The 26,630-nt window shown below is 40.9% G+C and overlaps 1 protein-coding gene across 1 annotated transcript in view; it reads right to left on the bottom strand.

Moving 5' to 3' along the window:
- TBC1D5 (TBC1 domain family member 5) overlaps positions 1-26,630 on the bottom strand; it is a 491,706-nt gene that overhangs the window by 68,719 nt on the left and 396,357 nt on the right. Inside the window, exons 18-20 of the mRNA XM_065398859.1 lie at positions 24,468-24,553; positions 16,590-16,849; positions 5,659-5,724 (exon numbers count right to left, since the gene is read on the bottom strand). Coding sequence (XP_065254931.1) covers positions 5,659-5,724; positions 16,590-16,849; positions 24,468-24,553 — 412 coding nt within the window. The remainder of the gene's footprint in view (positions 1-5,658; positions 5,725-16,589; positions 16,850-24,467; positions 24,554-26,630) is intronic.

The raw sequence follows: 26,630 nt of genomic DNA, 5'->3' as shown, positions 1-26,630 counted from the left end.
TGGCCATTTCTGAAATCGGCAAAATTTCACCAGAGTGAAAGCAGAAATCATAAAATTACAAGAACCTTTAAAATGGGTCATATTCCTCACCATTCGACAAAGCTGCTATTTTTCTAGCTGCTTTACTGAAACAAGAGAGGCTTCAGGTAGCATGCTGAAAGTTGCACATTAAAATGTAATTGTCTAAATAAATGAATGAATACACTGAACGCCTGATATTGATCTTCTACAGTAGAAAACAATGTTCAGTGTGGTTCTGAAATGATGACAAGAGTATAAACCAAAGCAGGGCTAAAAAACAAGGTTCAGGATAAAACATGAAACCATCGTCATGGAAAACACTGCTAAGGCACAACACAATTCAAGATGACTCCTGCACTTTTCTATTCACAATCACCACTTTTGGCCTCGTGCTCTGAAACATCATCTGAATTATTTTATAAATGCTCCAATATGTACATTGTATTTTATGACTAAATAACAAACAGAGCTGAGCCTGACTCACTAGGCTTGGATTTGAAATTTAGTTTGAATTCAAACTTCCTGAAATTTCAGCTATTTTTTTTAATCCCATATTTGGTATTCTAGTTGGAATCATTATGAATGTAGGAGATGGTGGTTGAAGATCTTCGACAAAAGATAATTGGTCTAATTTTTCTCAATATTTTTTGCTTTATGAATGTTCTCCCTAGCAATTTAGTTTATAAAGTGGCTTGTGACGCTCTCTTGGGTAATATACACATTTAAAAAAAAAGCCACATTGATACAAAAAAATTTAATACAGTGACAACTAAAAGGAGTCAACAGCTTTCACTCAGACTAACCTTCAAGCTCCTAAGCCATGTCCCTCAGGAAAGAACTGAAAAAAATGGATAGGCTTTGCAGTCAACTAACTTTGGCTTTGTTGGGAGAAATGAGTTCCTGAGACAAGGACCACACAGTGAAAGTGCTCTGTCTCCATCCCTTAATGGTTTAAATCTTGAAGCTTTAGATAATAGCAGCAGCAACAATAATCAATCACCTCTGCTAATTTCAGCTCTAGGGAAGGGACATGAGGAAAGAGGCAATCTCCAAGGTAGCCAGGATTTATAGTAAATGACGTAGAGCAGTATAGATCAAATTAGCACCTTGAATTAGACTTGTAAACACTCTGGGATCCAGTGCAGATGGAGCACTGCTGTAATATGCTCCATGTGAAAACCACGGCTAAACAAGTTGGAAGCCACTTTCTACTTATGTTAATAGAAGTTTCATGTCACAGTAAACTAATCTGGAGGTGACAAAATTAGGAAGGGGTCAGTGCCCAAAGGAAAAGTCCCAACCTCCTTTAATAATGAACATGAATAAAAACAATATTGGATACTACTGCTCTTTGAATGTCCAAAGTAGGTAGTATCTAGTGGGCCCTGAGACTGAACTTGTTAACAAAAGGTAAATGCCCTGTCAACTGAGAAGGTAGGTATCTACCTATTGTATCTTCCTGGTATTTGCCCCAGACAACCAGCATAACCTCCCATATTGCAAGGATTCAGTTTCAGCAGCTAGCCCTTATCTGAACAATTTTACCACAGCAGCATTATGTACACACTGAAAGGAACGTGGATAGTACAGGACCCCAGTGTATCTCATATGAGAAAGTCCTGAGGCAGAATTACCCCAAACTAAGACTTGGACCCTCTCAGAGAAAGAAAGAATGGAGCAACTTGCACTGTTCCATCCATACCTGTCAGGGTGCAGTGGTGGAAATATAAGACGCTTCAGGTCATTTCTGAATACAGCCCAAGTTGTTGGTGTTGATTGAGAAATAAATCTTAGAGAGTTTAAGTCCTACCTACCTTATATACCACCTCTTTTTCTAACCCATCACAATGGTTGACAGCAACTTTTCAGAATTTCGTACAACATTTTTATAGTTACGATGTAATCTGAAGGGTGTATTTCATGGATCTCAAGTCATGGCTGGGAAATATAAATGCTAAAAATAAGAATAACTTATGGGTGGGGAGTGTGAAATCAAAGATAGAATGAGAAGAAAGAAATTTAAAAAATACATAACATATAAAGGGTAAGCTAAATAAGCTATTTTCCCCCTGAATAAGTGATGATTAGATAACTTCCATATTTGTTCAGGATAACTGAAACAAAGAACAATGTGAAAAAATGATAGATCTTACATTACATCTGATGCCATTACATACTTTTGTGTTCAACCTGTTTTAACTACATTAGTGAACACTGTGGGCCAGCAGATGACGTAGCAATAGGTTCACAGATACCATCAATATACGCAGAAATAGATATACAGTACTCGGAACACATCACAGCATCATGCATGCAAATAACAATACCACAGTGTCAATCAAACCCACAAAATGGAAAAGGTGAGTTGTAAAAGTGAAAGTATTTTTGCATGTTCTCACAGGACTAACCCCCAAAAATATAAATCACACAGGAAATGGAAAAGGGCAGCAAACTGTCCTTTTGGTAAATACCATGCCATCAGACAGATCGCAAAAAAAAAAAAGGCTCACAGTTTACAGAAAAGATTAAAATAAATCAATACTTATAAATGACCTGCATACCCTGGTACTAGAAAAACTATCTATAACACGGAACTCAGTGGACTGCACAACAACACTGATCTACAGAGGAATTACTTAAATGAGATCAAGAGATTTGAACAATTTAACACTTACTGAATACAAATGGATAACCAAATGACAACTGGAAAAAATTACATGGAATGCTATGAAAGCTAAAATATAGAAAGCGCTAAACAGAAGAAATGATGAGCATAAATAAATATCTATATTTTTCAGACATAAGTGATCGCTAAAATGGACGCTAGACTATGAAAAAAGAACTTGCACATAAATTTGAGAAAACCTAAGGAAAATAATCACCATTGACCTTTGTGTCTACTCCATTCCTGTGGGCACTACTGTGATACCGACAATTATTGGGAAGATCAAGAACTACATATCAAGAATCAAAAAGGAGTGGCAAATCATAATTAATTAAAACAGGCTATCACCAATGACCAGAAAGGCTGCCAAATCTAAAATTAGAGAAAACAAATCAAAGACAAGTCAAACCAGCCCTATCTGCTTTGACTAACAAACAGGACCCATTTAAATAGCAAACTCCAACGCTATCAGTCTAAAATTTGGCGGAGTTGCAGCTTCCTTGAGACCTTGCATTGTGGAAATCACAAAGTCTTACCATAATGCTTGTGTCAACTTTTTCAGATTTATTCCACCTGTGTCCAGTTTTGAAAACTTAAGAACCTTCATTTTATGTTGGAAGAACACATTTGAGCATTGCCTGCATGGCACAGTTTTCAGGACCTCAGCAGAGTAAATACAAAATAACAGCTGGGACTTTGTAGCATGTCCCACTGATTCACCACACTTACCAACTAATGGCATAGTACACTCACCCTACAGAATGGCTAACCACAATGAGGACATCTAAGGAAGCATATAATTTTGGAAAATCAAGTAGAATCAAAACAAATAAATAGGGAACAGAACCCCTACCTCGAATGTGCCACCACAATGTGTAAGAAGGCGACAAACAGAACTATATATAGTAACGAGACAACACCGCTAGCTAAATACAGCCCATTCTTCTCTAGTACTTCAACTAGCAACCTTGGAACATCACTGAATCACAACAACCCTCTCCCCTCTGCTACTCAATCTAAGATCAATACACTCCATCCTCATTAAAAGGAGCTCAAAATAGCATATTAATAGTCCAACCTTCTAGAAACATGGAAACATGCACGGGGGGGGGGGGTCGATCTAGACGTTGCGGGCTTCAGAAAGCTCAAGGTAAAAACATCACAGGAATGTACAGAAGAAAAGAAAAAGCTATGCAGTACTAAACGTAAGACTAGTCTGGGCACACTACCATATGGTATGTTTACTATGTATATACATGTGCATGGATGTGGAAATGGTTGCCTATTTGCTCACAGAGATTGAGGATGCCAAGTCAAAATGCAGAGAGAGTACTCCAGCTGGTACACCTTCCCCACGCCAGAAGAAGCAGTGCTCCCACAACACTGACTATTTGGCTGCTGCTAAAGGCAGCTGATGTTCTGCCTGGTCCTGTGGTTACAAAGGCTCTGTTTCTGTACCCCTGGAAAAAGGCACAGATGCTGGGTTAGGAGAAGAAACTGAATTGTGTATCACCGTTGGCATTGTTGGCGAAAAGGCTGAGGTGGAGGCGTGCAGAGCCTTGAAGGCAAAAATGAGAGATTACAATGAATGCGGTGTACAATGGGAAGCCAGGAGAAGGACTCAGAGAGGGGATGACAGACTGGTGAGCAGGGGAGAGAATATTAGTGACTGCATTTTGAAGGTATTGGAGATGATGACTCAGATATAAGTCAGGCTAAAGAGAAGGAGGTTGTGATAATCAAAATTGGATAAGAAGAGTTATGAACATTTTAGTTTCAGGACAGAGGAAGTTTCTGATTTTCTATACATTCTGGAGGAAGTAGCAGCAAGATTTAGATACCGCCTGGATATGTGGGAAGAATAATAGTAAGGGGCTAAAGTTACACCTCTACCTCGATATAACGCTGTCCTTGGGAGCCAAAAAATCTTACCGGGTTATAGGTGAAACCGCGTTATATTGAACTTGCTTTGATCCACCGGAGTGCGCAGCGCCGCCCCCCCCGGAGAACTGTTTTACCGTGTTATATCCGAATTCGTGTTATATTGGGTCGCGTTTTATCGAGGTAGAGGTGTACTTTCCAGGCTGTGAGCCTGGAGGATGGTGGCAGTAACTTCAGTGGAGGATAGGGAAAGTGGAGAGGATTTAGGAAGAAAAAAAAAACAACAGTTTGGTTTTAGCTTTACTAAGGGTGAGTTGTAGATGAGCCATACAGAAACAAACACTGGAGATCCATACTGGAGAAGCCAAAGTAGAACAGGATTTCAAGGAGAAGTGAAAAGTACTCAGATCTGCTAATCTATAATACGGCAGTTGCAGTAAACAGGCTGCACAGTACTGAAATTTGAAAAAGAATGATTTCTACAGGTGTTGTTTCTTTGCTAATTATTTTCAAAGTTCATGCAAACTACTGTACAATTCCCCTGTCTTTATCAAACTCTAAGTGGTATAAAATTTTTCAACTCAGTTTTTTTCAATTTATTTAAAACAATTTCACCTACAGATATCTATATTTTAATATTTCACATTCAGGCAGCTAAGCCTTCTCTTTAAGTAAACTATAAAAGTGCATCTCCTGCTAATTACAGCAGGCTTCCAGTCCAAAATGCCTCAGTCGAAGATTATCATTGTGAATATATGCACCAAAAAAGAGCACCTGAATATTAACAAAGTAACGTGTGAAATTAACTACAAAATACAAGATAAATCAGATTTTTAGCAAAGACAGAAGCTGGCACATAGTGAATGTAAATCAGTATCACAGCCACATTCAGCATCATCATCATGTTAATGAATTGAAGGGAAACTTTTTTTCCTCTGAACAACAGTGCCACTCAGTGGATGGACAAGGACAGTGAGTTAATAAGCACTGGAAATGGAAACATCACAGATGAAATCAGTGGGGGGTTCCTTGACAGACCAATGATAATGCTGCAGGCAAAGAGATACTATGAGTTGCCATAGCAACTGTACCTTGGAGGGCTGTTAGATTCTGAGCAGGAACAGACATCTGTGCTTCGCTGCCTGTAACTACATCTCCTAGTAAATAAATAAAAACATCTTAGGATTTTTACAAGAACAAATACAATTTATTGAAATAAAGTCTTTTAACCTGTAGTTCATTGAACGATGGTGACACTAACTCCACACAAGAAACATGAACCAAGCAAAAACAGTACCTGAAAAACCTATAATAGAGTTGGCAAAAATTAATGGGCTGTTTGGCAAAGAAAGGTGTGTTTTTTTTAAATAAAGCAGGTATGCTGGAAAAAAAGCCCAATGTGTAAAGAGATTTTTTTATTTACATAAAGATGTGAACAAATTTGCACAACTAAACATGATTTGCTTCTGGCTCTTCACAATGATAGTACAACTCTGATACTAATGCACAAAATAGTATCAGAGAGTTGTGCTATTATTGTGAAGTGCTAGAAGCAAAATATGTTTAGTTGTGGCAATTTGTTTTAGGGCGCTGCTAAACTCACACCTTTATGTTGCTGATTTTAATATGCGTTGTCTTAATCGCGTATGAAATTGTGTTGTCAGTAATGCAGTACTAAAATCAACAAAAAAGTAACAGATTTGTTAGTCTGCAGTTTATTCTATTCATTACTATGTAGCTCTGCTTTGAGTAAGCACAGCTGCTCCCTTTTGCCCCAGAAACAACACACTTGTTTTCCAGACATAATCAGCAGGGAGTTAAAATATATAGTTAATTCAAATACACTGTGTTGAGTGGCATGTCATAATGTTATATTGATTACAAAGATCTTGTGTTACTACAACTACTTCAGAAATGTAAACATGCAAAATAAATAGTAGTCTGGACACTCCAATAGCAGAACATAATTTTGGTGGCATTTCATTTTCATATTGGTCATTTAATATGTGCTTGTGATAAAGTGGCATTCAAATCAAAAGCCTTTTTGAGTCAAGGACCCCAAAGGAAAACTAAACCTTGTAGTGTAGTTTAAATGATACAAAAATTAGGTACAGTCAATATCACAGAGACTAACTGAAGGAGAAACTCTTTTCTTCTATGAACACATCACCAGTTGGTAATTAAAGATTAAGGCTAGGTCTACACTAGGGGGGTGGGGGGGGAGGATCGATTTAAGATATGCAAATTCAGCTACGCGAATAGCGTAGCTGAATTCGACGTATCTGATCCGACTTACCCCGCTGTGAGGACGGCGGCAAATCGACCGCCGCGGCTCCCCCGTCGACGGCGTTTACTCCTACCTGGGCTGGTGGAGTACGCGCGTCGATTCAGGGATCGATTGTCGCGTCCCGACGAGACGCGATAATTCGATCCCCGAGAGATCGATTTCTACCCGCCGATCCAGGCGGGTAGTGAAGACAAGCCCTAAGTGGCGTCTGAAAAAACAAGAAATCCTGTGACACACAAAGGGAAACCACTTAGCCAGTTTTTTTTCAGAGACATTTTCACCATCACATTTATTTTCCTTTTAGGATAACAAGCTCTACATACAGTACACTGAACTCAAGCTTTAAATTTAACCTCAGTGTCAATGAAGTGCTTCCTTCAGTAGGAACAGAACAATATTTTAATTCTTATGCTGTTGGCACGCTATCTTGCACAAGAAAGCAGTACTGATGCCCAATCTTTTCCTGTAATATAGGGTAGGCTGAGTAAGGTTAATTTAATATTAGCAGAATTTGATTTTTCAATTGGGTGGCACCCTCAGTGCCTTGGTACTCAGTTCAACTATTATTTGTAACATTACAGACTAATCTGGAATTTGCAGATTTATAATTGTATTCTTTTAGATCAGTCTACAGTTCTCTATTTACCTTATTTTATTGCATAGGCATTATCCTAACAAGAATTCAGCACATTACAAAAACTTTAAAATGAAGAAAGAACACCAATTATTGATCTTTTAAAAATCAGCTACTGATAAAAAAATAAGCTCCCCTCATTATAAATTTAGTGTGAGCAACTTTAAAGGTGGAAGAAGTAGTTACTTACCACCTTGGGCAGTAACGATGGTTCTTCGAGTAGTGTCCCTATGAGTGCTCCGCTGTAGGTGTGTCTGCATCCCTGTGCTGCCTATTGAAGAACTTCAGTAGCAGTGTCCATTAGGCCCACGCGTGTGCTGTCTCTCCTTGTGCTGCGCCACAAGGCTACCCAGCGCGCGCGGGCTAACCGTCCTCAGTTCCTTCTCTACCACAGAGTAATAGCGAGAACTCTGAAGCAGAGAGGAGGAGGGCGGGTTGTGGAACACCCATAGGAACACACATCTCGAAGCACCATCATTACTACACAAGGTAACCTTCTTCTTCTTTGAGTAGTGTCCCTAACTTTGGAGTATAGTTAGTACTGTGAAGCCAAAGATGGCATCAGAGGCAGAGTCCCCGGTGTTCTGCGAAGGTGTGGAATGACACATCGCCGCTCTGCAGATCTCTGAAATGGGAACATCCTTGAGGAAGGTGACAGATGAGGAGATCGATCTCATGAAATGTGTACGGATTGAATCTGGAGGGGCCATGTTATGAATTTGATAGCACTGCTTGATGAAATTCGAGATCCACTTGGAGAGTCTTTGGGCTGATATTGCTGAGGCCTTAGATCTTTCCGCCATAGAGAGAAATAGTCAAAGGGACATCCTGAAGGCCTTTGTCCTGTCGTGGTAGAATGCAAGGGCTCTCCTAACGTCTAGGGTATGCAATATGGCCTCCCTATTGTCTCGGTGAGGCTTGGGGTAGAAGGCGGGGAGGTGAATAGACTGACTCATGTGAAACGAGGTGGTCACCTCAGGGATGAACCTCGGATGCAGCCTGAGTTTAACCTTGTCAGAGAAGAATATTGTGTACGTGGGATGCGCCATCAGAGCTGCTATTTCCCCTTGCTGAGATAATTGCAACCAGAAAGACTGTTTTCATCGATGGGTATGCTAGCGAAGGGCTGGGCCTAGACGGCCCTTTCAACACTAGGTTTAGGTCCCACGAGGGGTGTGAAGTCGAGGGAAGAGATTTGTTATTCCCTTAAGTAACCTTTTAGTGGTTGGGTGCAAAAGTATGGAGTACCCCTCTACGGCCTGGTGAAATGCTGTAAAAGCTGCTAGGTGAACCCTGAAAGCACTCAGGGATAACCCCGATTTTTTAAGTGTCAGAGCATATTCCAGAATATGTGGAAGAGCCGGTGACACTGGAGAGATTTGTTGGGACGTGCACAAAATCTGGAACCTGGAACATTTCTGAAGGTAAGTGGGTAGTAGAACCTCTTGCACTTCCTTTGAGCATGAGCTCTATAGGTGCTGGAGCCACATAGGAGCCACGCTTTAAGGTGGAGGATCCTCAAGTTGGGATGTATGGTATTTGCCTTGCGCTGTGAGACAGTTTAAATGCATGCCCTATCCTATGATGTGTCTGGGGTAAGGAGTGATGAAGGTCGCACCAAAAGAAGGGGATCCCTTTGCATGCACTGGCCGGGTTCTTCCACCAGTCCAGGGAGTTCTTGATCATGGTGGACAGTGACAGGTTTATCCAAGCTGTCCCTATTCAGCCTGTGAAGTCTGACATGTGGAATCACCACCATGCCAGCTGCCATATGCTCCAAGAGCTGGAGGCAGATTGTGGCTGGCACTTGAGGGCTGCATTGAGCCATGTCTGTAAGTGATATCAGGGACAGAAATCTGTCCTGAGGTAGGAAGGCTTTGTCCTGTAGTGCATCTAGGTCGCCCCCTATGAATTCTAGGCATTGCACTGGTGTGAGGGTTGAATTCTGGGCATTCATCTGTAAGCCCAGTTCCATGAACGCATCATGCCCTCAGTGTCTTGATGAGCCTCCTGAAGCGACCGGGCACCGAAGAGAGTAGTCTAGGTAAGGACAGATCCTTATCCCTTGAGATTTTAAATATGTGGGCACCACTGAGGGAACTTTGAAAAATATTCTCAGGGCTGATGAAAGTCCGAAGGGAAGGACCCTGTATTGGTAATGGTTGTTTCCCAGAGTGAACCTGAGGAAACAGCTATGAGCCAGTAGTACTGAGATGTGAAAATGGGCATCTTGTAGGTTGAGGGCTGAAAGCCAGTCTCCCTGTTCTGGTGACGGAATGATCATTGATAGTGTGACCATCTGGAACTTCTGAGTTTTGACAAACTTGTTGAGAACTCTGAGGGCCAGGATGGGGCCTCCAACCTCCCTTCCTTCTGCGTATCAGAAAGTACAGAGAGTAAACACCTTGCCTCGTAGATGTTGAGGTACTGGTTCTATGGCTCCTAACTGCAGGAATTGATCTATTTCCTGCTGTAGTAGAGTTCCATGAAAAGAGTCCCTGAAGAGGGACGGGGAAGGGTGTTGTAGAGGGGGCAGGGAGGTGAAGTGGATGGAATAACCAGATCTGATGATCTCTAGGACCCATCTGTCCAACTTTATGAGCTCCCAGCCACTGTGGAACGTTGCCAAATGGTGGCCAAATGGGAACATGGCCGCAGGTAGTAGTGGGGAGTGGTCTTGCAGTGCCTTGACCTGCCTGTTAAAAGTGATGCTTAGGGGCACATGGTTGGGTTGAGGACTGGGCACCTGAAGGCTTTCATTTCGAGAACTTTCCCTTTTTCTTCTGAGACTTAGTGCCATTGTGACGGGAATTGGGACAAATAAGGCCTCCGGTGGTACTGACGGCTAAAAAGTCTCTTTTGCCCCAGTGTGTAGATTCCCAGTGCCCTGGAGAGTGGTCCTGGAATCCTTCAAGGTATGGAGAGAGGCATTGGTCTTCTCAGCAAAGAGCTTCATCCCCTCAAAAGAGAGGTCGTCCACTGTGATCTGCACCTCCTTTGGGAATCCCGAGAGGTGGAGCCATGGGGCCCATCTCATCATCGTATCTGTGGAGATGATCTTGGCAGCCAGGTGGGCGGGGTCAAGGGACGATTGAAAAGTTGTTCTTCTTGGATGATGGCATTGAAGGAATCCTGGAAGCTCTCCGACAGCTTATCAATAAAGTCATGTAATTTATGTACTCATACTTTGCTAAGAGAGCCTGGTAGTTGGCAATTCGAAACTGTAAGGTAGCTGAGGAATACACCTTCCTACCAAAGAGATCAAGGTGTTTCCAGTCTTTGTCATAGGGTGTTGTCCTGGAGTCGTGCTGTCGGCCACGAGATTTCAGAGTCCACCACGATGGAATTGGGTGGTGGGTGAGTGAACAGGAACTCTGATTCCTTTGTGGGGACATAATATTTTTGTCTGCCCGCTTGCATGTTGGGGTCACCAAGGCTGGGGTTTGCCCCGCCATCTCAGTCTAGGATGGCCTCATTGATTGGGAAGGCAATTTTGGAGGTAGATGAGGACTAGAGGATGTCAATAAGCTGGTGGTGTGCATCTTTAACCTCCTCCAATAGTATGCAGAGGACGTCCGCCACTCTCTTCGCCAGATCTAGGAACAAGCAGAAGTCATCTGCCATGGAAGGTGGCAATGGCATGACTGCTTTGTCCGGCGAAGAAGAGGATATGGCCTTGGGTGTGACCTCCTCCTCTGTCCACCTCTTGATCCTCCACTTCTTGGGGTTCCGAGGCCTGTGATGCTGTAGCTGAGGGGGCATGCCTCAGAATCTCTCAGGTGATACTCGGTGCCCATGAGGCAGGCTGTTGGTGCGCCGCCCAGGGGTCCCAGTATGACTACTAGGGTGGCATAGGGCCTGGTGGACGTGCCCATGGGTGACCATACCAAGATGGCGATGGTGCTGTCTGGTGATACAATCTCAGACCCTGTTAATATTGGGCCCTATATGGAGCTTGGGAGGAGTACAGAGAAACCCTGTCCGACTTACTGACCGATCCCTAACTCGATATCGGAGGGGCATGACATGACTGTGGGAGAATATTCCTTGGTCGGCCATGGCTCGGTGCCGTGAGCTCGGTACCAAGGGGCGAAGAGCCAGGAGCTTCGAACATAGCCAGGTCACTGGCCTGATGGAATTCTGCCTTTACCAAGCATCCGGGTGTTGGTGGTGGTGCCAGGGGAGATGGAGACCTCACCCATACTGATCTCTCTGGTGCTGGATGGGCCGATGCCACCACTGGTACAGATGACAGCTCGTGTACCAGGAGCGTCTTAGGGGGTTTGCCATTGTCTCTCTGTACCAAAGATTCGGTACCCATGTCCAAAGGGTCTGTGGGCCTATCAGCAGCACCGGACACTGATGGTTGCCGTGAGGCATGGGTGCCGGATGATCCTTGTGCCGGCAGTGCCGAGGATACCGGTTGAGAGGGTGATCACTTTTGGCTATCCCGGAGCTTGCTGAGGGGATTTCCTGCTTTCTTTTTTGACTTGGGAGAGGAGTCCCCGAACTGTTTCTTTGACCCACTATCCTTTGAAGTCGAAGGTTGAGGGGAAGACTCATGCCTTCTGGAGGCCTGGGGTCAGAGAGCCGTCTCCATAAAGATGATTTTCAGGTGTAGCTCTCTGTCCTTGCAAAATCTCAGTCACAGCTGCTGGCAGAGGGAACTCTTTTGTTGGATGTGGCCCTTGCTGAGGCAGTGAATGCACTGAGAGTGCTTGCCCGTGACTGGGATTTCCTCACTGCAAGTGCGACACTTCCTGAAGCCTGAAGAGCCGGGCATACCCTTGTCCAGGGGTGCCCCCGACACCGGGGGTCGACACAAGAACCCAGTCTTTTTTTCTTGTTGTTGGGTTGTTTTTTTCTTTTGGGCATGGACAAATAAAAGTCAAAGACTAAAGGGTTTCTAAAAGCTAAAGATTAACAACTGAAAAGGAGAGTTAACGATCCGCTAAGGGACAGCTAAAAGCTCTGTCTCTAGCCAGGGGCAGTTGAGAAGGAACCGAGGATGGTTAGCCCGTGCGCGCTGCCTAGCCTCATGGTGCAGCACGAGGAGAGACAGCGCATGTGTGGGCCCAACGGATACTGCTGCTGAAGTTCTCCAATCAGCAGCGCAGGGACGCAGACACACCTACAGTGGAGCCTCAGAGGGACACTACTCGAAGAAGAAGCAACAGGCACAACAAAACTTTTGTAGCTGCTGCCACAGCTAGTTGGTGACTGTTCAAGCAGGGCGTGCTAATCTAGAAGAGCTATGCCATCCAGGACAGACGTTGGCTTTATTTTGTCAGGTAGGCAATACATTTTCCAACCGACCACTCCCTCACCCTTGGCCCAAGAAAACAGTAAGCAATCTGTCTTGTCCACCATGGTTACAACCCGCTATACATTAACGTAAATGAACAACATAACTTCAGCTTTTCAAAACAACTAGAATAATCATGATCTCTGAAAACCAGGAATGCCTCTTTTACAGGGTCTGCACTGATCAGATTTACAGAATACAGTGCTTTGTTTTTGTAAAGAACAGAATACTGTCACCTCAAGGAGCTGTCAGACAGCTGAGCTGGTGAAACTGACAGCAGAATAGGTGAGCACATATGTACCTGAGGGACCACTCCTGGATCTGTTTTTATGGTCTATCTAAAGCCTCCCCCTTAGCAGCCATCTATAGTCCGTTCTCCCCACATGTCAGAACCATGTACAGCATGAGACTGTAGGCACTACTTGAAGTGCTGGTGTCTGTTGGACTTTGGGCTGATTTCCATGTTTCTAGTCATCTCAATTGGATCATGAGAGAGCACCAGATAGTGGAAGTGTATTGAGAGCATTAGGGAATAAAAGGAAGAAAGTTGTGGGTGGGCGAGGGTGAAAACAAAGACAACCTCCAATCCTGCAAATGCTTATACATGGCTTAACTTTATGCACTTGAATAGTCCCCCTGACTTCAAGGGGCCCATTATGTACTTAAACATGTGCACAAGTGTTTGTTGAATGAGAGCCTAAGAGCAAATGCGACAGAGAGAAAGAATGTGTGTGGCAGAAGGAAACCGAGGAGAGATACAGTGGTAAGAACTGAGGAGGAAAAAGGCAGATGGTTGAAGCAAGGGGAAGAAGGCACATCCACACCTTAGCTACCAGACCCATTTATGCACACCTCCCCGATCTCCAGTAATCCCCTATAAAATCCCCAGGGTATCCTGAGTTTATACCACAATAAACTGTAAGTAAGCTATTTTTATTTTTTAAAAATAAGTATGGTCTCAAACTATTACGTTTTTTAAATATTAGCAACATCTCAAAGTCTTTGCTTTGTTTACATGAGTGGAGAAAGATCTAAGGTGAAAAGGTGGAAGGTACCCAAGGCAAACCTTCCCATCACCCCTTTCTTTCACAATGCTAATATCTGCAAAATGATCATTACAAAAAGACAGTGATGTGTCTGCGTACAGCAATGTCTCTAGGCAGATAAGGAATCTGCATTCATCAGCTGCTCCATATATATGAATTTACTTTCTCTTTGACCATGGTAGTAACATTTGACACCCCTTTAGAGACATGACTTAACATTTCTATTGCCATTTGGGCTTGGTTTCTTAAAAAACTAAATCACAGCACTTTCAGACTCATTTGTTTGCCATAATTTAGAATTACCAATCAACTGTAGCTTATCAAAGGAAAATTGAAATAATATCTATTTAGAAAAACAAACAGTACAGTCAACTAATATAGAAAACAGCAACCCTTACCATTCTCACTACATATACAAAAAATTTAGACATAGTTAATGATTTCAAGTCTTTTTGGTCTTTAAATCACATCTAATGGTGCTATATTAAACAATAATGAGAAATCTCAAATCAGTGTAAACCAGTGACAGACTACTGGACTAAAGAAAAATACCAATTACAGATACACAAAGATGCTTATTACCCTTCATTATACTGAAATGGAATAGTCTTTAACATAATGCATGGATGCTGTACATTACTGAAGCATAACTGTAGGATTTTTCCAACTATGAAGTTCCCTGTGCCCAGACTGGTTCTGGATCTCTAACTTGCATCACTACTATTATTTGTCAATAATGGTACAGCATGTAAATCCCTGTACTGCTACTTGTGCAGGAAGTTGTAAATAATCATTATATGGTAACTTTTGTAATAACTGTAGCATGATTACAAATCTCTCTGCTCTGACTGACCCCTACAAATCTCTGTTCTGACTGGTTACTGTATTTAGAGGGTGTTTTTACAACATGATGGCTAACATGTGACAGGTAGCATGTTGTAAAATCCTAGTGTAGACAGGGCAACCCTTGGGTTCACCTAAATCTAGATAGAACTACAACTTGCTCTGTCTAGGCTAGGATTTCACAATGTGTCAGCTGTCATGATGTAGAAACTCACCTTTTTCCTAGTGTAGACATACCCAGTGTTCTCAGCTCGTTCACTCCTTTTATCTGAAGCAGACGACCTCCAAAATTTACAAGGACCTCACTTTATTACCACCCTGCCCCACAAAAAATGGGGACAAAGAAAACGGGGCTGTGAAATTGCTGAAAGGGGAACATTATTTTTAAAAAGATCAAAAATCATTGGAATTGTTTCTCTTCAGGCCCCAATCTGCTTCCACTGAAGTGACTAGGAGTTTTATCAACGATTCAGTAGGCGCACGATTGGGACGTCTGACATTTCTACTGTGAGTCAGGTGGGGCTCTGCTTCAACTGAGAGCCAATAAGGAATTAATTGGTTTCCAGTTTCTCCTTCTGCCCACGTACAACTACCACTATGCAAGGAACTTCACTTTTACAGATTGTAGAGCCCTGCTGGGGCAGTTTCTGCAGTACCCCAAGTCTGAGTTGGGGTTCCTAAGGAACTACTTAGCTGAACTTCAGCCAGGCACCTAGAAACGTGCTTCAAATTACTCTATACATGTGTAGGAAAAGGAGGGCTACTGTGACTGTCCTTTTGGGTTCTGCTCAACCAATAGCCACTGGCCACATGATGCCTGATAAGAAGCTACAGTTGGTCCACCAGGACCATTGATATGGCAGGTAAGGAGGAGGAGGAAATTTGGGTCATAGATGTGCAAAGTATTATTTTTGTATTATTATTTTCTCCCCATATATTTTCAGCTCTGACCAAAAAGCAACTTCCTACTGCGTGCTTACTGTGGGGCTCAGGAGAACCAACGTCAGCCTTCAAGCTCATAATCCACTAGAAGATGCTTGGAGGTAGACAGAAAGGAATACACAGAGTCTACATACTCCTCCCTTATAAAGAGCAATGTTATCTCCTTGGCGGTCATTAGTCCAAGAAGCAGAAGTCTGTCTCCTGTACAGTGCACTGTACTGTGGTTGAGGTTTAGATCACCCACTATTTATTTTGTTGACTGTAAAAAAAAAAATTGAATTGAGAAATGTAAGGAAATAAAACCATTTTAAGCCTCAAGAAAAAAGTCAGTATTTCTTAAAAGGAGTAGGGGCTCCCTCCAGGTGTAATGCCAATTGTCAAAAGCAAATGTGTTTTATGCTATTAACTGTAATCAAAATCAGACACCAGCATTCTGAAAGGAATGAGATATGGATCAATTACAGAACATTTTACAGTGACATTATGTTCCTTCATTAGTACTCAGCTAGTACTGTTACACAAGAGCTTTATGTCTGATAGCCAGTCAACTATGAGGAAAGCGATACAGCCCAAAATGTAATATTAGCCATTGAAGAGAGAAGAAAATAACATCTAGAGGGACAACTAAGATTTAGTGTTGGGTTGTTTTATCCACTATTTCCTCCATAAACATTTTTTGTTCATTTTAAAAGATGGAAAAATCCTATTTGTATGTTCTCTACAGCCACAATTTCTAAACTGAATCTCATTAAGGTGCAAACATACCACAGTACATAGAAAATGTGTCTAAGTTTATCAGCAAGTTGACTATTTCAGTTACAGCAATGTTAATCTATAGAAATACTAGATAAAAATCAATATAAAAAAATTCTCCCTCTTGGGCTAATTTTTGACTGCAAGATTCCTTTTGAGATTTGTGGAATTCCACGCCACACCTGGAGTCTTTTCTTAGGTCTCATTTTTACCTTTGCTCAGCTGAACTGGCATGCTTTCCGATTTCAACATTCTCTGCTGTTGCTGCTGCACCTGCAGGTGTTGGTGCTGGAGGGGCTCCACAGTGCTCCTGATGGGCATTACAGCAGAAGGAAAGCTGCTGCTGCTAGCACTAATAGCTGGGCCTGCAGGACTCCCTGAAGCCATAGCTGGGGCAATCAGCTTTCGACCAAAATTAAGCAAGCTATTGGAGACTTTATTAATGTTCAGTGGAGCAACCTTTGCACTGGCACTGAAAAATAAAATGGAAATGAAAATATCACGATCATTAGTAATTTATAGAGCATTACAAATATATGCAGCGTTTTATGAAGAGTGGAAAAAATCTTCTAAGGCACAAGGACATTACACATATACAATTTTACATGCACACATGAATTTGTGCATAAATCCAAATACAGTGTCAACAGGGGGCAAATGCTGAGAATGTTGCAAAGCGGGTGATCATGATGGAGTTTCATATAACTGAAAGCTTTTTACTGAAAAGAGTATTTATACTTTGTTGTATTCCCACCCATACTGAATGCTGTAATATGTTGACAAAAGCACTACTGCTACATTATGGAGTGAGGATAGTTTGTGCATTTTTATGGCATCCACTGACTCTTAGTAAAACCAGGCCACATATAAACTGTGGTACAAACAATGTTTTTTTCGGAATGGCGCTTCGAAAAAATTAGACTACTGTATGGCATGTGTATTACTATTCTGATTATTCTGTGTTATTCTTTTGCTCCTCCATTTGTGTTATGCAGTGTGCTCTCATTCTGGCTAATCCAGCTAAGCATTACTTCAGTTAAAGAATATGGCATCAACAGCTTTGGGCTTGATCATTCTACCTCATGAGCTGCCCAGAAAAGAATACTGTAATAATGAAGTGGCGAGCTCTGTATCCCCTCTTTCTGTGAGTGAAGGAATGTTATCCCATGGTCCTTGTAAATGCAAACAAAGAAAGCCACCATATTGCCAGCCAGTTTTTCCACACAGTTTGAGAATTGCTGTTTTACCTATTTGAGGAAAACTTCACCCCAAGTATGAATGGGAAATTAAAATGTTCCATTCAATGAAAACATTAGATTTTGGCAAATGCTGTGCAATTTGAACTTATTCTAAGAAGCTACAATTCATGGAAATTAAGGTATAGTCCTTCAGAACATATTGACAATTGACATTCATTTTCTTTTGCTCCCACCTCATATTAAACTCAACTTGGTTATTTGAGGTGTATACGAGGCTAAGTATTTGCCACAGAGGATCCGGTCTGAATAATGATTTTAGGATTGGATCTATATACCATAACGTAATCCTTATTATTGTTCTCTTTTGTTTTTAACTATAGTGGCTATTTTTAATGCACTTAAGTTATCTGCATCATTAAGAACAAGGAAATTTGTTCAGGGCAGACACTGGAGGCTAAGTGCATTGAGAGCATTAAGGCTCGGTGCACGAGTCTTGACTCTGATATATTTGGTACACTTTCTGACTTCAGTGCTCTGAGTGCATTTAGTACTGAGACCAGGCGTTAGACTAGACATCCTCATCAACTTGAAGCAATTATTTGTATTATCATCATACCTAGGAGCCCTAGTCATGAACCAGGACCCCACAGTTCTACCGGCTATACAATATCTTGGAAGGAGAATGACAGGTTACAGTACGTCCTGGAATCATGGATACGACTTATCTGTGCTGACTACCAGGCCTGGAATTTCTGAAGATCTTGACTGATCACGTACAGTAATTGAATTGGCAGAGACCATAAGTGCTAGTAGGGAAGTGAGGCCTTGCTCTCTGGTAGGCTGTGAAAGCAACGAAGGCATTGATGCTTTGACATAGCCAGTTAACACCAGAACATGAAAATTAGATGGTGATGCAGGAGAAATATTTATTTAGAATTTTCGGGAGGAGTAGGAGAGGGACAGGTTGAATGTGCCTTTAACTTACCAAACCCCCTCCCCCCAAAAAAAACCAAAAAAACCACCCAACTCAGACCCAAAGGTCTGCAACGTTGTTGGTGGACTTTTTTTTTTTTTTTTTTAATCATAACTGTAAAAGGCTGTTACATATCATCTGAGAATTAGACGAGAATTGGTTATTCAGCTTCAAACATTTGCCAGGATTCAGGTCTCTTATGAGCTGACCTTGCATTGGCAATGATCACCTCAGGACACGAACACAAGAAGCCAAACAATGATTTTGGTACTTTAATGGCTTGCCACGAAAAGCTGATGCTATTTTTTCCCCTCAGATCCCTAAGTGGAGTTATGCGGTGTTTTCCTCAAGTTGCAGTTTCAGGAAACGCAAGCAATGACAGGGCATTAGGTCTGCAGGACGAGATGCTCTGACACCAGATTGAAGTTCAGAAGAATAAGGGCAATATATCTATTTCCTACCACCTGAAGTACTATATTAAGCTTATATATGAGTGCAAAGGATGATTGAAGCCATTAAGCATGGATCAGTGGATGCACTTGAGCCATCAAAATGTATCAAACATGCACGACAATTACAAGAAAAATGAGGATTGATTATATTATAGAGTTGTCAGCAGATGCATTTAAAAGTAAGACATCGGTTTAAAAACATGAATGTCAAGGAGACGTGAAACCAATCTATGAAGCAAACAATTTTGTTTCATCACAATAAGCATCAATGACCTTGACTATGAATGGTATATTTTTAAACAAGATGATTCAATCTCTTCAGTTTTCTGCTAAGATGAAAATGTTTTGTTTTAAGAAAGCCTTATCTCGTCAGTAAGTAGCCGTTAAGAGAGAAAAATCTACATGAATATGACACATTTAAAAGTTTTAAAAGAACAATAAATTAAGCAATATAGTGTAGATTTGTAAAGATATTTTAAATGTATCATAGAATCTCAGAAATTAAAGATAAAAAACCCCAATCCCTAATGATATATTTTCCAGTGCTTTGTTCAGTATATTTTTTAATGAGGCCAACACTTCTTTTGGGAGAGTATATCAAAGTACAATACTATTGAAATGATACGGCCTAAATATTTCTTTGTTGAAATCCATTCCTCCTAGTTATTCCCTCCTTGACCTATGCTAAACAATTCCTCTACCACGTTGGTATTTATCCTCTTCCTTTGCAATGAAGCTATATTCCCACCAGCAGTTTAGTTGTCTTGATTAGTAGTTTTAAACGTCCATCATGTGTCATTCTGGCAACTCCTTCATCATTTTTGCTCTTATCAGTGAACTCTCTCCATTTTATTGACATCGTTATGATATACTGAGGCACTAGGGTCTGATGCAGTATTCTAGGAGTATTTCACCATTACTATATAGTGGTAAGAGAGTACCTCACTGTATGAAATAAATTATAATATTTGCCATCAGCATGGTACCAGGGGAATCCTTTGATCACTTTGCCTACAGGCAAGAAAGGTAGGGAGGAGTAGATGGACCCTTCATCTATTCCCCAAATAATTATAAAGTATTTAAACTACACGTAGCAGAAACTGAACCTAATTAAGAGCTGTGCCCAGACCAGTTCCATATGCCATCCACCCACCTCAACAGGTGGAGGAAATTGACGGGGCCAGCAGCGAAGGGGGATAGCCCCAGCAGCAAGGAAAGGAGACTCAATAGGGAAACCAGGTAACTTGTTCCCTGTTGGAGTCTCTGGAACCCACAGGCCAGATGTGGGGCAGGGAGTGCTGCTCATTGGCCAGCATTCCCCAGGTGCCAGGATTTCACCTGGAGCATGGGCCATGCTCTTTTTCAGCTCTATTCAGTCCCACCCAATCATCCCTGAACTTGAAATGGGAAAACAGTTTGGCAAATGCTGCGGGTCTAGCCCATCAACTGCATGGGGGTCAGGAAGGAATTTTTTCTCCAATAGGGACAATTGGCAGAGGTCTGGGAGTTTTTCACAGCCCTTGAGCACCTTCATGCCACAGTAGATTACGGAGGAATGTGCTTAGTACCCAACTCAGCTATCTGGTGGAGTTAACATGTCGCAACTTGTGGCCAGTTTCCAGTGCAGTTAAAAGGATAAAATACCTGGTATTTTGGTGATGGGCTTTGGGGTCATGGAATAGGGTGAGATCTTGTGGCCCTCATGGGCCGAGTTCAGAGCTTGTGGGCCTCACCAGTCAAGGTCCCCACCCTTCTGCACCCTCTGTCCCCGTTGTGGGGTGAGCAGAGTCCTAGGGGTTAGGCTGAGGACATCCACTCAGAGTTATGGGTTATATGGTAGGAGCCCTGTAACCTCTACACGATGGGCAGGTTTTGGCTCTCCCGTGTTTAAACTTAATAAATGTTGTGGCCTGCCAGTTAAAATCCATCCATGTGTCTGTCCTCATCTCGCCGCTGTGTCACAATCAAAGCGCTCTATCCTCCAGTGCCACATGTAACAGTTAGAATTAGGGCTGTCAATTAATCGCAGTTAACTCACAAGATTAACTCAAAAAATTAATTGTGATTAATCGCACTTATATCGATAGAATACCAATTGAAATGTATTAAATATTTTTGGATGTTTTTCTACATTTTCAATATTGATTTCAATTACAACACAGAATACAAAGTGCACAGTGCTCACTTATATTATTATTTTTGATTACAAATATATGCACTCTAAAAATAATAAACAAAAAAAATAGTATTTTTCAGTTCACCTCATACAAGTACTCAAGTGCAATCTCTTTATCGTGAAAGTGTAACTTACAAATGCAGATTTTTTTTTGTTACATAACTGCATTCAAAAACAAAACAAAATGTAAAACTTTAGAGCCTACAAGTCCACTCAGTCCTACTTCTTATTCTGCCAATCGCTAAGGTAAACAAACTTGTTTACATTTACGGGAGATACTGCTGCCTGCTTACTTACGACATCACCTGAAAGTGAGAACAGGCGTTTGCATGGCACTTTTGTAGTTGGCGTTGCAAAGTATTTACATCATCTGAGTGATTGGCTGACCAAGAAGTAGGACTGAGTGGACTCGTTTGCACTAAAGTTTTACATTGTTTTATTTTTGAATGCAGTTTTTTTTTTTTTTTTAAACATAATTCTACATTTGTAAGTTCAACTTTCATGATAAAGAGATTGCACTACAATACTTGTATGAGGTGAATTGAAATTTTTTTGTTTTTGTTTTTTTACAGTGCAAATATTTGTTATCAAAAATAAATATAAAGTGAGGACTGTACACTTTGTATTCTGTTTTGCAATGGAAATTAATATATTTGAAAATGTAGTAAATATCCAAAAATATTTAAAATAAATGGTATTCTATTGTTATTTAACAGCACGATTAATCACGATTATTTTTTTTAATCGCTTGACAGCCCTAATTAGAATCCTCTCCTTCCAGGAAGCAAGCTTTGCCAGCAGCTGCAATACTGCTATCATGCAAGTTCCACGATAGCTGCAGGGAGAGCCACTAGTCACATAAGTCCCACAATTATACTTTAAAATGTTTCTGCAGCATGGCCCATCTGAGACACAGCAGAAAGCAGCTGCAGCACACCACAAGTGTGTGTAGAACACAGAATTTCTAAAGATCCTGTATTTTGAAAAAGAGACCAAGGGGCTCTTGAGAAGCAAACTGGTCAAGAAGTCTTGCTGTAGGAGTTAAAAGAGTGCCTGGGTGTTCCACTAAAGAGCAGTACAAGGAGAATACCTGAGAGAGAGAGAAAGAGAATATAATAAGCTGCAGTGGGGCCTTCTAAAACAGTTGTACGAAGAATGCAGACTTGGAGGGTAGCAGAAGAGAGGTTGTAGAATCTTCTATAGGACAGCTCAGGTGGAGACTATATTTTGGGGTTTCCCTGTCCACCAGAAAGAAACAAAGTCCCCATGCTACAAGTCAAAATGCAGGAGCAGCAAGAATATGGACCCTACAGATCAAGGAATGAGGCTCAGTTAATACAAAAAGAACACCATGATTCCTGGGGCAGGACATCCTCCTCTGGGTAGCCATCTTTCTAAGTTTCTTAACAGGACAAATAACTAGAACATTATGACATAGTACAGTAACGCTGCTAATCACATTGTGATGTAATATCATTGTCTTTTTCACAAATTGTCACTTGATATCATCATAGGGCACAGAGAGAACCTAGAAAAAAGAAGCTTTTTATGTTTCCAGTCCCTCAAAATTTAAAATTCCTTGCACATTGCAAGCTGGCACTGTATTAGATAGGAGAGGTGTGTGAAAAATAGGATGGGTGGCCCTTTTATTTATTTTACAATGATAAGATTAGCACGGGCATGGCAGCACATTCCATAACCACCATTTCAATATCCAAAGTTTGCAACCTATGGGATAGCATCAATTCATTTTAAGCCTGATAAAAAATACAAATATTAAACCCATCCTGGAATTTTTACATTTGTAGTAGTTTTCTCATACAGTGATTATTCTAATAAAACAGAGCTTTTTGGTCACATAGCACTACAAACATGGGTATTACAAATGCATCTTTGTATTTTAAGGATCAAATTCTGCTTTTCCTTACCACAAAAGTAGACCCATTGATTTCAATGAAATAAAACCATAAGCAAGGCAAGCAGGATTTGGCCCTCTATCCTTTGACTGGTGATTGTTTGGAAACTCGGTCACTATACTTAGACTTTAAGTGCTTTGAGGCAGAAACCATCTTTTTGTTATATGATTGTACAGTGCCTAGTGCAATGAAATTTAGATCTCTGGTTTAATCAAGGATGTGTTTTAAAACTGGTTTAGTTGAACTGGTGCAAACCGCTGTGTGCCATTCTTCAATTAGTTTAACAGGAATACGATAAATTGATAGAAGCTGTGGTAGACTGATTGAAGAATGTCCACACAGTGGTTTGCACCAGTTCCACTAAATCAGTTTTAAGTTAGTGCAATTGTAGACAAGACCCTAGCCTGAGAGAGAGTGTGTGCAAGCTAGAATATAGCACTCTTTGTAATAATATTGATTGTGCAAAGATTAAAAAATTAATTTCACATAATTAATGAAGTGCAAAGTACTATACTTATGAAGAAAAAAAACCCTAAGTGCACAACTACAAAATGGGAAGTAATTGGGTAGGCAGTCGTTCTCCTGAAAAGAGCCCAGGGGTTACATGGAATCACAAATTGCATGAGTCAATAACATGAAGCAGTTGCAAGGAAGGCTAACATTCTGGGGTGTATTAACAGGAGTGTTGTACATAAGACATGAGAGATAATTGTTCTACTCTACTTGATACTGCTGAGGCCTCAGACACAGGACTGTGTGCAGTTCCAGAAGCCTCACTTTAAGAAAGATGTGGACAAATTGGAGAGAGTGTAGAGAAAAGCAACAAAAATGATGAAAGGTTTAGAAAACCTGACTTATGAGGAAAAGTTAAAAAAAATTGGGCATGTTGAGTCTTGAGAAGAGAAGACTGAGGGGGAACCTGATATCAGTCTTCAGATATGTTAAGGACTGTTATAAAGAGGATAGTGATCAATTGTTCTCCATGTCTGTTGCCGGCAGAACAAGAAGTAATGGGCTTAATCTGCAGCAAGGGAGATTTAGGTTAGATATTAGGAAAAACTATATGTAGCTATAAAGATAGTTATGCTGGAACAGGCTTCCCAGGGAGGCTGTGGAATCCCTGCCATGGGAGACTTTTTAGAACCGGTTAGACATATCCATCAGGGATAGTCTACATATACATGGTCTTGCCTCAGCACTGGGTGCTGGAACAGATGATGACTCAAGGTCACTTCCAGCCCTACATTTCTAAAATATGATAATATTCAGTTGTGTTCCACATACTGCTTGTTTTGAATCAAAGCAACGTATAAAATATTCACTATTTTGGGGTAAGGTGTTAATTAAAATGCAACATATATGAAAGTGTCTTACCGGGTTTTATTCATCAAGTCTGCTCCACGTGCTTTGTAATAATCTAAATTTTGTTGGAACTGGTAAGTCACCGGTCTTGGATTTTTCTACAGAAAAGAGTGTTACAGTGTTTTAAGTTAGAAAATATTTAATAAAAATTAGGCATCAGTCTCTTAATATAAAAGTTAATAAGGATTATAGATTAAAAACTCATTTCTTTTTTCCCAGGACCATACTTGATAAAGGTAGGAACAATATATAAAAAAGGAAAGCCAGCTTTGAAATATTTTAGATCCCATTGTTATCATCTGATGACTTTAAGACTGTTGTACAAATACCATAAATAAGCATATACTCATCCATGTAGAAAGGGGACTGAGCTACAATGTTCGAGTTTGGATCTGAACTTTCTGGGGAAGTTCTGTTCCAAGCTAGTTTTATCCCTTCTCTAGTTCTGACTATAGAAGTGTATCACTAAAACATCTACCTATAAAGAGATCATATTAAATAAAACATTAATAGTAAGGAAAAGCTATAATTTCTAATTTAAAATTAATGTACCAACTTGTTAGTGAACATTTTAGTTAAACAAAGATTGGTTTCATGTTAGAATTATGTTTTGCTGCTCAAATCAAATATATCCACTAGATGGCACACAGAACCTTTTTTCCCCCCAAAACCTCACAATATTCAGAATCTAGGCCAGGAATCCCGTTGTACTATCCTGTACACAATTAATGCTGAAAACAGAGTTTGTCTGTTAGTCCCTATTTTCACCTCAGATAAACTAATGTATTGATATACTTTGTCTTAAGTAGCACTGAAATTACCTATTTTGGGACTTAATATTCTATGGAATACTGAAGAACCTATACCCACAGAATTATGTACCAAGGAGTCCACTTACACTAATTTAGCTCAAAGGGATAATGCTTGATGGTGTAAAGTGCTATATAAATACATATTATTAAAAATAAATTGAATAGGCATCCAACTAAACAGAAGTACAGCATAGCCCTTTTATATATATATAAAAATATACATGGAGATATACCTATCTCATAGAACTGGAAGGGACCCTGAAAGGTCATCAAGTCCAGCCCCCTGCCTTCACTAGCAGGACCAAGTACTGATTTTGACCCAGATCCCTACGTGGCCCCCTCGAGGATGGAACTCACAATGCTCAAACCACTGAGCTATCCTTCCCCCCTATGAATACTCAACAAAGGGATAAATTAGTTAAAGTAATACATTTCCATTGCATCGGAAGTTAAAATGCAAGAGAAAAAAAAGACATGATAAAATAGAATATCTATTAAAGTGATAATTTTTTTCTGTGCAATAATCTAAATATAGTGCATAAAACTGCACTATTTTATACAAATAAATACCTGTTGAAAGATTTCTGTTACGAACTTATTCTCTTTTAAAACTGTTTTTTCCCCTCTTGCTTTTATACATTAATTTGAAATATAGTGACCTCACTCTTTTGGTCTTTATTGTAATACACACAATTTATCAATGCAATGCAATGTGCTTTTTGAATTTTTTTTTTAAACAAGGAAAAAGTACATTACATTTTCACCTTGATGTGCTGGGAGTACACAAGGGAATGGAAAACTCCCTTATATGCTTTCCCACCTCCACATGTGGGAAATTCATTTTCCTTGCCCACTGTTGTAATGGGCTGGGGAACCCATGCTCCATCACTCTCCAGGGAATTGATGGAAACTTCCTTTTTAACCAGCCTTCTCATGTTTTTAGGAGTAGGTGGGATTTATATTTCAAGTAACAGAATATTGTACAATGCATATGACAAAGGAAGAAGAGTTAAAGTTGAAGAGTCAATAGATATCAAAGGACCAGAAGGATTGCTGGGGTCAAAGTTAAAGTTGGTGATGGAACACTTCAGTGAGAATTTCCTGACTTTTTCATGCTATCAGATTTACGTTTGTATTAAATTACTTTTCCCCCTGTAGACGGCCGGACTCACCCGGCGGCGCCTCCTGCTGGTGACTTCCGGGAATTAGCTCATTCCAGCTCCGGAGCGCCCTCTGCAAGCCGGTGATCCTCTGGACCCCGTGTCCCTCCCTGGACCCCGGTGCCCTTTTACCTTGGGTGCTGCCCCCTGGCAGTAACCCCTCAGTCTTAGGGTCTCCCCTCCCCGGGGAACCCCCACCCACT

The sequence above is a fragment of the Emys orbicularis genome, chromosome 2 (assembly GCF_028017835.1).
Source record: "Emys orbicularis isolate rEmyOrb1 chromosome 2, rEmyOrb1.hap1, whole genome shotgun sequence".
Classification (NCBI taxonomy): domain Eukaryota; kingdom Metazoa; phylum Chordata; order Testudines; family Emydidae; genus Emys; species Emys orbicularis.
Note: the sequence above shows the minus strand (reverse complement) of the source record. Positions and strands in the feature narration are given on the sequence as shown.